Here is a 12,443-nt window from a genome sequence, read left to right as displayed (position 1 = left end):
CAATCACATAAGTTTTTCCATGACCTTCATGAATCACATGCACGACATAATGTGGTAAGGTTAGAGGAAAATGGTATCATGTGTTCCGATCCTCAAGAAATTGTGAAGAAATGCATAGAATATTATACACAATTGTTGGATGTACAAGTGTGTATCGATGATAATGTTAAAAAGGATAGAGATGTATTTTTTAATGGAGTGAAAAATCATGTATCGCATGATGTGGCGGAACATGTCATGTCACATCGTGCTAATGATAAGAGTCCTGGGTGGGATGGATTAACACATGAACTCTTTAAGAAATATGTGATTAAGTTAAAGGGGCCTTTTACGATTTTATTTCAGAAGGTGTGGACATCAGGGGAAATGCCTCATTCTTGGAAGATTGGTTTGATCAAGCTTTTGCCGAAGGTGCCTTCTCCATCTTCCTTTGCTCAATGGAGGCCTATTTCATTGATGGGGGGAATGTACAAGATTTTTGCAAAAGTGATGGCCAATAGGTTGCATAAGGTTTTACCTTCTATTATTCATAATGCTCAATATAGGTTTTTAGCAAAAAGAGACATTTTACATAATATTTTAAATGTTCAAATGGCAATTGACTATGCAAAGGAGTCTAAACAAGAATTAGTGTTGCTACAATTGGATATCGAGAAAGCCTATGATAATGTGGATTGGTCATTTATAAATCAATTGATGTCTCATATGGGTTTTGGTGATCGTATGTCTAAGTTGATATACACATTAGGGGAGGGTTCGGTTTCACATGTGATGTTTAATGGAGGAGTAACCCAACCGATTTCTATTCGGAGGTCAGTTAGACAAGGATGCTCGGTAAGTCCTTTACTATTCACTATTGTGACACATCCTATTCTTGTTAAGTTACACAATATGGCTATGGGGGAAGAATTGCTTGGACTAAGGTTGCCATCAGGGAACCCATGTATTGTTCAAGCTCTCGCAGATGACCATATTATGTTTTTGGCACCTAATCGGGAAAATATTAGTAAGACAAGAGATGTGTGGGAATTGTTTTCAAATGCTTCAGGGTTGAGAATTAATATACATAAATTTGTCCTCATTTCATGTACAGAACAAGATGTGTTAGGGTTGGGGTGGTCAGGAAGGATAGTACATCGTGGTATGATTTGTCGTCATCTTGGATATCCAATTGGGGTGGAAGTTTCTCATGTGAAACTTATTGAGTGGGTATCCAAAAGGTTGGAGGATAAGTTTATGTATTGGAGGTCTCAATTTTGGCCTTTTCATGTACGACTTAAGGTGGTCCAATCGATTATGGTCTCTATGGTATCTTATTATCTTCCTTTGCTCCCATGGTCAAAGAAAGCTCTTGAAATGTTGTCACGCTCGATGCGAATGTTGTTATGGAAAAGAAAAGGGAAAAGTTCCTTGTCATGGTTGGCATGGGATCATGTTTGTACTCCGAAGCGTCTTGGTGGGGCATCAATATTGAATCTATATGAGCATATGGTGGCTCGTCGATTTACTTTCATTCGATTCATGTTTGAAGGTGTACAACCTTGGACAGAAATGGTGGCATACTTTATAGAGAAGAACGGAATAAAGCTTGGAAACATGAAGGTTGAAGCGAATTGGTGGAATGTAATTAATTCTGACAGGGATGTCAAATGTACAAGGTCTATGATAGTTAATCATTTGTTGACAGCTTGGCAAAGTATGTTGGATTTTGTGGAATGGCATCCCCCACAAGATAGGGGATGTGCCAATTCATTACAAATGGAGGTTTTGGCAACATCAAGGTTGTTGAGGTGGGAAGGTAAACAAATTCTTAACCTTCAATTTAATCGGATGGCTAGATTGGGTTTGGTAAGAGTTAAGGATGCTATGTTGGTTTCACAAAGAAGATTAATGGCTTTTCGAACAATAAGATCAACATTTCGTATTCCAAAAGGTTATAACTTTATTTGGGATAAGTTGCAACAAATACTATCTTTGCATGAGCCAATTCCTGATTTAGATGGGCGATCTCAAGAGCTTGATTGGAGGTTTGTTGGAAATAAGAGATTGACTATGATCTCAACGAATGTTGCTTATCACAAGTTGATTGACAAACATAAGTGGTTGGAAGAAAGGGTTATAAAGATATGGGGTTTTCATAAGCCCATTACTTGGTGGTTTCATGTGATCAAGGCAGGTTGGTGTTCTCGATTGATGCTACAAGCCAAGATATTTATTTGGAGAGTTATGGTTGGAGCTTTACCATTAGGGGATGCATTAAAAAGAAGAAACATTACTAAAGGATTGTGTTTCTTTTGTTCGTTGGAATTGGAACATAGTAGGCATCGATTTATTTCATGCCCGATGGCAAGGATGGTTTGGGGGTGTATCAGTTTAGTGTGGATGTCTCTAACAGGAGTAAGTCTATCTTCCTTCAGTTGGGTTTTTGCACATATGGAGAACAATGAACCGATGCCTCATTTTCAAATTATTTTTGAGTTCTTGAGGTATGGTTCAATTGGAATATGCGGAATGCCTTCATTTTTTATTCACAAGTTGGGGTGAGAAAATATGTTCTTAAGTTAAAAGGACTTCTTTTGTGGCAATTGACAGTGCTAGAGAAGTCACAAAATCTCAACCAAGAAGAGAGAGAACTCTGCAAGGTCACATATCATCATATTCGCCATTTGAATTGGTGTGTAGGGTGGCATTGAGTTTGGTGTCGTAGTTTTCTTTAGATCCCTAGATAGAAAGGGTTCTATAGTTTGTTGTAAGTTAGTCATGGTGGTGTTTTTTCTTTCGTAATGAAAGCCATTATTTACGGGGAAAAAAAAAAAAAAAAAGATAAGGAAATATGTATTAAGTTAAAGAGATACAAGAGAGGGCTTCCTTAGAGGACTCGAGACTAGCGTTGAATCGGAATGGTTTGAGAAGAGTGAGGGGGTTTCATTCTAGGATGTTCAGAAAAGTTCTAGAATGTTCTACAGTTCAACCCTTTATGATATAAAAGCTATTAATGTTAGTTGGTTTAATGGTTAAATCCTTGGTATATGTATACATAGGTCACAAGTTTGAGCCTAGTCATGACGTGGTGGCCATCATAATTATTTCACAAACCTTGTTTAATAGTTTGGTCTATGATAGTCATGATCCAATTATGAGTAGTTGGCATTATCCATTAGAAGAGCTCACTTGTAAGGAGAGAGATAGATAGATAGATTATATTATCGTCTTCATAGGTCAAATATGACCTATGAGACCAAAAATATTACATTTCATGTGATACGTGTAAAGGTGAGTAGCAACTCTCGATATTCAAGAACTTTACCAATGAATGTTGCAATTGAGAGTGCACATCGTGGTTGTGAGAGAAATTCTAGGCTCGATCGAAGAGATGTGGAAAGCATGGTCGAATATGATCAAAGGCAGAGCATTGTATCAAAGTGTGATACTCAGACTCTCGAACTTGTTTAGGGCAAAGTGTGCATAGTCGGCCACTCTCATCACTTGTGCCCCAACGCCCCGTCTCACATCTCAATGTGTGCGAGCTAAGTCGCATGGAAGCAATGGTTCGAATGGCAGATATTGGGATGGTCTCTAACATGTATCGATGTGTACGGCTTCCCCGTTCCGCGAAGAATATGGTTTTGTAGTTAGGTGCAACATTTGTAGTATAATGTGTGAAGCGTGATCCACCACATTTGTCCCATGTCATGATACATTGGCATTGCAAAAAGGTCTCATTTACAGAGGAATCTAGTGACGCATCATGAAGCAAGTGTCTTGCATCCCATCTACCAAACCATTTTTCTAAATCTTGCATCCAACCGGAACACAAATTTTTGCTTTTATGCATCTTTTGGATCTTTTTGCTTGCTTTCCATGCAATTCTAGGAAGTCGATGAGAGAGAGAGAGAGAGAGAGAGAGAGAGAGAGATGTGTCTTAGTAGGTAAGGTTGCGCATTGGAGACCCAGGGGTTATGGGTTCCACCCTTACATTCCATAGTGGCATCTAGTAAGTTTAGAGATATATAAGGAGGTAAGAAAATTGAGTTACCAAGAGGGTAAGGTTATTACGATAAAAAAACATTCCAGAGTGGCATCTAGTAAGTTTAGAGATATATAAGGACGTAAGAAAATTGAGTTACCAATAGGGTAAGGTTATTACGATAAAAAAAGAGCATGGGAGGGAGATTAGTATTTATAAGCCAAAAAATGCCAAAAAATAGTAGTTTCATAGTGTTACTTTTTGTAACTTTGCAGCATGACTAAAATACACATTTTGGCATCACTAATAGCCTATTCTGTTGTAGTGCACAACGCATTCATCCAAGTGGCATAATCTAGTGTTCTCTAGATCATGTAAGTTGGTCGCCCATCAGATAGTCCTATAACACAAACACATAACACACACATAAGTATAAGCACAACACATTCATCCAAGTGGCATAAGCGAGTGTTCTCTAGATCATGTAAAATGGTCACCCATAAGATAATCCTATAACACAAACACATAACACACACATAAATATAAGAACACAGGCAAAAACATATTGCACATAAAATACTCACATGCATGTGTAAACACATATAAATGCATATTCACGCTCACAATTCACACATCAATACGGCCTATTCTATTGTAATGCACAACACGTTCATCCAAGTGGCATAATCTAGTGTTGTCCAAATCATGTAAGATGGTCGCCTCATCACATAGTTGTATAACATAAACACATAACCCACACATAAGTATAAGTAAACACACGCAAACACATAAAAAACTCACATGCATGTGTAAATGCATATTCACGCTCAAAATTCACTCACATAAATGCGCTCTTTAGAGCTCAATATACCAACAAAAGTAAATCAAGGGAACTATGACAATACATATTTACATTTTCATGTAGACTCAATCATTATTACAAGCACATGAATACGCCTATTCACACACTAATTTAACTAAACACGATGTACAATGCCCTTTATGAATTACTTAGAGAATTTGGGTAGATATAAAAAAAAATAGGATCACGTCTTAGTTTTGATACGTATCTCTATCACTACATTTTATTGAGAGGTTTTTTCTAAATTCCTTTTATCCATTTTTGACAAATAAAAGATTACCATAGGAGTATGTTATACATTTGTTTAATTTATAGAAAATTTAGGAATAAGGCATTTAAAATTAGATCTTAAACATTGAACTTGTATACATGTTTTGTATATCACACTAACCTTTTAGGAGAAAACAACGGGCTAATTATGAATGAACCCAAAAACTTAAATCATGAAGAACGTTATAATAACTTTAACACAATATTGAGGGCATTAATGAAGACTCAAGTTGACAACTTCTTTTTTCCAAAAAAACACTACTTCGCATTAGTTAGCAAATAGAATACAGCAACATGGTTTACTCGAATCCACAATGGGATCAACATGTACAACTCGGAGGAACAACTCCAAAACTATAATAAAATAAAACAAAAACTCACACGACCCTTAACTCCAACAAAAATAAATAAACCCCATTTTACCCCGACTCTACTTCTCCCAACGAAGTCTTTTATAACTTAGTTATCTAGTTAACACGACTATGCTAACCCACTTGTGCTTTAGCTATACATACATAATTACATCCCATGTACAATATTGGGAGCCATCGATAGAAACATCCACCTAGGCGCCTGGTAATTCCACTTAGGCTTCGTTGAAGATTTGACCATCATGGGAGAACCACCCCATTTCAGTAAGAACTTTGACCTTACCCTTTTTGCTTCATCTGATTCCCCTTTAATCAAGTCATACCGTCTATGCAACCAAGCCAGAAGTTCAAACCAGATATTTAACATCACCTCCCCGTATGAGAGCTTTTGTTGCTGAAAAACAAATTTACAACGCCTGGTCCAAATGTTCCAGACCGATAAACACGCCACCATAAGCCAAATCTCCTTAAACAATTCTCAAATTGACAACTTTTATGCTAAAAAAGACAAGTTTTGACACTACACCATCATTTTTATATCATCTCAACTAATAGTAACACGTCATAAATGAAGAGAGTGTGGGGTGATGCACGGCTAATAATATCCATTTTTTGGTAATATATATGTATATATGATCATCCATATCATAACTCAATATGTTGAATTCCCTTTTCTATCTTGAGAAGGCTGCAAAACATGTGCATTATCCTCTATCACATAAAAAGTAAGAAGATATTGATTATCTATATGATTATAAATCAATTACGAATAAAAATTCATGTAAAACTTTTTAGATATGCTTGTGGTTCATGTAAATGTCAAATCCATGTTCAAGTCCCACATTGATGTTGCTTTCCGTTTTAGGACTTATTTTGTTTTCTAGAGCTTTCATTGTACATCTCTTCATTATTAATGCATATGGGGCTACGTTTTTACATTTCCAATCAATATTCACTTAGTTATCTTGATTGTAGGGATACATTTTGAGGATTATCCAAGAAAGAGAAGTTATTTGTCATACGCAGCTACACTAGCAATGTTGGGTTAATTGGCATGTGAAGATTGTAGACATATAACTCCTTTATATCTTTACTTGAGTCACGACAATCTATGTTGTACCAAGGAAACTTACACAATATGTATGCCAATCAAAAGTGGAAGCACTTTGTGTGGATACTTGATAAATATTAAAAGATGAATTTATTTATGTATTAGATAAGTTTTGGCCAACGTTTCAACCCCTTACAAAAGTCTTAAAGTAGGACAAAAACATTTGATTTAAAAGCAGTCTAAAAGCATTGTTTTTTATATATCATATTATCAACTTTAAATGACACTACCAATTCTATTTTACAAACTAGTGTTTCAAATTCATGACTTTTTTACCTTATTAAATGTTTACTTTCAAATACAAGAACATGATGGCATATTTTTGAAACCATAGGTACATATTCCATAGGTGAGAAGTGAAGTTGATATAGGTGCAGGTTGTAGAAATTCAAGGTAATCCTAATCCATGGAAAGTTTTTTATTCCACACTTGATATTCAATCAAATGCAAATGGTATGATATTTCCTTTTCATGGTTGATGCTCAAGGTGAGCTCATGTGTGAATCCATGCACATTATTTGTCTCAAAGCCATTGGAACCCTCAAAAGACATTAAGAGGTCTTGGATGCGTGGCATATGTCTAGAGTCTGGACTAATGTCCATTTATATTTTATGACAGCCATAGATAGTGTACACAAATGGATATTCACAACCAATTTTGTTTACTTGATCCTACGACAAGGTGGTTAGTATTCATTCTTTGTTCAAGAGTGCACAACTTATGACTCCATTGCATAATTTTCATATATTCTAGGGTGTGCATGATCGAAAAGTTCATGACTCTTAACAATCGTGTATTTTGACTCTAAATTAAACCCTTAATGTAAATATTCGCATCAAATGTACAATGCAAATGACAACACATATTTTTCTTGTATCTAATGGTGACTAGCTATTTGTTAGGGGTTCTACAATAGGTTCCCAACACGTAGTATATTGAAACAAATCATTAAATTTTCATAATCTTCATCCTCATAATTAAAATTGCAATGAACAAGAAACCCTCCTTTGAAAGAATGAGATCGGGATAAAGGACCATGTTTAAGCATATATAATACATCACATTTACATAAGACACAAATGCACCATCTTGATAGCATTCTCACCTTTTAACCTTCTCCATCTCATCGTTTCGAAATGTTTGATGTTGTACACGTTCAAAAAAAAGACCATGCTTTACAATCCCAAAGATTATGCACTTTCAATTAGAAAAGCAAGGTCATTTGCAAATGCTTTCAACCAAATGTTTGTCTAAACAATTGCAAATAGCCATATGCATAAATCATCCTTTGAATGAAGAGCATTGCCCATGTATGTGTAAGCACAGTAGACTTGACACTTCTCTATAATGTCAAATGTGAAAGTGGCAGAAAAGTTATAAATGAGACAAACTTCTTTAATTGAGTATCCATTAATTCAAAGATCTTGTGAGAATTGGTAGCACTTTGTTTTTGTGTAAGAGCTCTCTATGCATGTAATAATGCTCCAATATGTTAAGGCTTAACATTTTTTCTTAGACTTGAAGTTTCTTGGAAGACTCCGTGATCTATTAAATGGTACACAATCATTTAAAATCTTAATTAGCGACCATAATCTATTAAATGGGTGTAAAGCATCTTAATTGAGATACACATATAAATATTAACATAATACATTTCCATGCGCATTTAAAATGTTAAATTTTTTTTTGGAAAAAAAAAATGTTAAATTTAGGTGTGGGTGGTTACTTTTTAGCGGTTGAACCAATTAAGAAAAGAAATGATCATCTTAATTTCTACAATGTACTATCAATTGCATATAACCGATGAGTTACTTCGACTTTGTCGGCAAATAATTTCCAAATCTTTTTCATGCATCAATATCAAGAATCCATTACTATGACAAGGCCAAGAATTGTAGAAGTTTTTAAATTGTTTACAGAAGAACTCAAGGTAAAATTCCTTTCCCATTAGTCTTGAAGACTCCGATAAATAATATATCATAAATGAATTCTACGATCCCGAGTCCAACGTGCTATAAGAGTTTGCACATGAGGATTTAACTCGTTCACCGACGAACTCATCTCTACAACATGGACATTGTAGAAATTGTGATGTCATACTCAAGTACATCAAAAAATGGTGGATATGTGTACATGGAAGATTAATAACTCAACCATGTACTAGTTTGTTTGTGTGAGTGTGCACATGCACGGTTGCCTATATATGCATGGGCATATGTGAGAGTAGTGGTTGTGAAAGGAAATGTGATTTCGAGCAAGGAATCAAGTTACACGGGTTGGACATTACAAGTTTGGCCATTTTGTGCAAAGGGTTATGTGTCCTAGGAAGAGGACAAGCATGGGACACATGCACCCAAGCGGAAAGAGGGGTAACTATAATAAGTCACCTCAATCTTAATAATGTTACCCTTGGGAGAGGTGGGCACGCATTGTGGAGCGTTCCAAAGAAGAAGAACACACACACATTGTAGCGCAACACTTCGAGTTCATTATTTTGGTTTTGGGGATAGCCAATATGAAAGTCCATAAATTATGTGGTCAAGTCGAGTTACTTCGATCGCATCATGTTTTGTTCCATAACACCCCCCCCTCCCCCCCTTCTTTTATCCATCTTTCAATAATATATTTCTTTACCCGATCATCATCTCTCCCACGATCACATCAAAACCCACCATTTATATTCTCTCTTAAATCCAGTGTGTCGTCGGTCGATGATTCAAACTCTAATCGTGTTATAGATATGTGTAGCTTTTTTTTCTTCTTCACTTCAGGACATGTATATGTCCCTAAGGTCAAGTAAGATAAGGACACACACATGGTGTACTACTACTACTACTAAGACCCATTTTTGTTAATTGAGGTCAAAACTAGTGTTAGATAACATATATAAACATAGTATAATCTTAACTTCTCTCCTTTCAACTCCATTTTTGGCTCACTAATTTTTTAACTAAATTTCAATGACCTTGCATAGTTGCTAGTGCAATTCTGATTACTTCCAACTAGTTATATTCCATGGGTAGAAAAGGGGGTTGGTTCTCAGCGGTTATCGATGTGTTTAGGCCGCGATCGAAGAAGTCGGCCGACCACCACCGGAACTCGGCATCATCCCAAACAAAAGCTCCAACCGAAGATGAGGTACAAAGTTCTGGCCCAGAAATCTCTACAAACAAATTGGCATGAATGATCAAGAAATTGATCTACTTGCTCATCATCATCATCATCATCATCATCATGTGGGTGTCAAATGTTGGAAAGATGTCAACCTTTTCATAGCTTCAATGTTGCTCATACATACATACATACATACAATACATACATTCATGCAACATACATACATACATACATATATACATTTATGCATGCATATATTTTGTATGAGTATATTGCTTGAGTAAAACTTGGAAGGTCATACATACATTATTACATAGATAGATGCATGCATGCATGCATGAATCAAGGGTAAGGCCATTAAACACTTATTATTTGGTTTGTAAACATATAGTATAATCTTCAACATAGTGGAGGTGGAGGTAGAAGTAGATGGAGCTTTGCCAGCAAATCTCCACTGAAGATATTGCCAAAGGTGGATGAAGAGAGTGAGGTGATAGGCATGGGTGATGAGGTGGAGACCAAGCAGACACAAGCACTACTTGCCATAATGGCAGAAGCTGCTGGGGTGGTTGCACATGCGGCCGCGGAATTGGCTCGGAGCTCGGGGGGCATACCGAAAACCGGTATCGAGATGACACCGCCTTCATCTTCGCCTTCTTCCTCGTCTTCTCGGCCTTCTTCTTCTTCGTATCGATGCATCACAAGTTCGAATCCGGGATCCCACACCACCCACACACAACAACAACAACATGTGGCTGCCACCAAGATCCAAAAAGCTTTTAGAGGATACATTGTAAGCAATAATTCTCTCGCTAGTTTGTTGTATCTTACAATGTTTTTTTGTTTTTTTTGTTGTTTTTGGAACTTCGTTGCGAATGATTTTGTTTGTGACTAGGCTCGACGAGCTTTTCGAATTCTTCGAGGCCGTATCGCAAGGGTCCAAAGTCTGGCCACAAGCCCGGCGGCACGGAAACAAGCCGACACCACGTTCCGATGCATGAGGATGCTGCTAAAAGTTCAAGGCCACATTCAAGAGAGACGAAGGCACGCACTAATAAGGTCGGATGAAGTTGAAGATGTTGCCTCTTTGCAAAGGAATGAGAGAATGATGCTTGCACACAAACAAAGTGTTCATCAAGTAAGTGATAGGTGAATCCAAAAAATCATGTATAATACAATACTCCTGTAAAGAAGACATAATAACTAAGACTTCACCCCAAGTCCCCATCACATGTTTCCTTACAATCTTCAAGATTTTACTAGGTAGATGTTATGTGTAAATTGGGCTGGTTTCCTTTTCATGCATGCATGAAAAAACAACACAAACCAATTTTCTTGTGGTTTTGTCCCTTGAAGAAGCCCGTCATGTTGATGTTGAATACGAATCTTGCAATGTGAAGTCCTTAATGCGAAAATTTGAAAGACATTATAATGCTCTTGTCTTGGCTCGAATGAATACTAGCATTGAACAAAGCATTTGTTTTCCATAGATTCATACCTTTATCAATCAACATTATGTCCATTGAATTAACTCTTTCTAATTCTAAAGATAAAAGATTACTATCCATTGAATACTACCCTTAAAACAAGTCCTTTTTCTGATAGCATACTAGCATAAAATAACCTCTTTTCTCTATAGAATACTACCATTGTCCATTGAAAATAACTATTTCTATTTTCTAATGGTTCTTTTGCAGCTTGATGGAGCTCATGGGTCACAAATGTGGAATGAAAGTTTTCAATCTTTACGAAAATCACCCACATCACAAAAATGTAATGAATATACTCAAATGAGAAGAAGAACATGGATGAGCCCTAGTTGTGATAAAATAAAGGAGGAGGACGAGATAAGTGGTAGCGGAATGTCTTCTACATGGAGTACGAATCAAACCAATATGTATTATGAGCCTAGGTCAACCCAAGTTAGTAGGAGTAGCATTGGAGGGTCTACTTCTATTAGAAATGATGATGATGATGATGATGTAGAGAGCTTCATGCTAACGAATTCACCATCGCTCCCTCGCTATATGTGTGCTACTCACTCTGCAAGGGCCAAAACAAGGTCGCTTAGCAATCCCAAGCAAAGGCCCAATGGTACGTCTCAATATGATCAAATAACTATGACCTCTTCTGCTAGAAAGAGACTCTCTTTCCCACTAAATGATAGTTACCTTAACTCTACCCCCTAACCCTAAAACCTACATCGAAACATCCAAAACAAAAGAATTTTTTTGATAGTTTTCATTTCATGGCAAATGTCAACACTCTACACTACATTGTTAACCCCAAATTCATCATCTTCTTTAGCAATAGTTAAATCCGTCGAGTTAAAATACAAGTCTTTACATTCTTCATAATAGGTTCAATTTTTTCAAAAATTGTTCAACTTTTTGCTTCCATGAGTTTGTATTTAATAATAAATGATTTACAAGCCGTATTCAATGCAAACACTATATATGTTAACTATATGTAGATATTAGATATATCAAGGAATACAATGCAAACACTATATATGTTAACTATATGTAGATATTAGATATATCAAGGTGGTTATACCGTTCCATGTGCGCATTTGAATCACATCATTTACTTGATTTTAAAAATGTTTGAATTTATGAATCCAAGTATCTTTATTTATCAAAGCTCCATAATTCATGGGTATAAGAGCACTAAATTAGAAGTATCCTTTATGCCATGGTACCATATTTTTACACTATCCATGGGTTACCTCATATCGATAATCTACA

At 36.3% G+C, this 12,443-nt stretch overlaps 1 protein-coding gene across 1 annotated transcript; it reads left to right on the top strand.

The window, feature by feature from the left end:
- The first annotated feature begins 9,015 nt into the window (after positions 1 to 9,015).
- LOC147855522 (protein IQ-DOMAIN 14-like) lies at positions 9,016 to 12,034 on the top strand. The gene is made up of 5 exons (XM_087329932.1): positions 9,016 to 9,378; positions 9,557 to 9,720; positions 10,088 to 10,489; positions 10,592 to 10,834; positions 11,394 to 12,034. The coding sequence occupies exons 2-5, from the start codon at positions 9,598 to 9,600 to the stop codon at positions 11,883 to 11,885; spliced, it is 1,260 nt and encodes a 419-aa protein (XP_087186058.1). The 5' UTR covers positions 9,016 to 9,378; positions 9,557 to 9,597; the 3' UTR covers positions 11,886 to 12,034.
- The last annotated feature ends 409 nt before the right edge of the window (positions 12,035 to 12,443 follow it).

The sequence above is a fragment of the Azolla caroliniana genome, unplaced genomic scaffold (genome assembly GCF_043228905.1).
Source record: "Azolla caroliniana isolate FFs.n. ecotype wild unplaced genomic scaffold, voAzoCaro1.0.p SCAF_14, whole genome shotgun sequence".
In the NCBI taxonomy this organism is placed as follows: Eukaryota; Viridiplantae; Streptophyta; class Polypodiopsida; order Salviniales; family Salviniaceae; genus Azolla; species Azolla caroliniana.
Note: the sequence above shows the minus strand (reverse complement) of the source record. Positions and strands in the feature narration are given on the sequence as shown.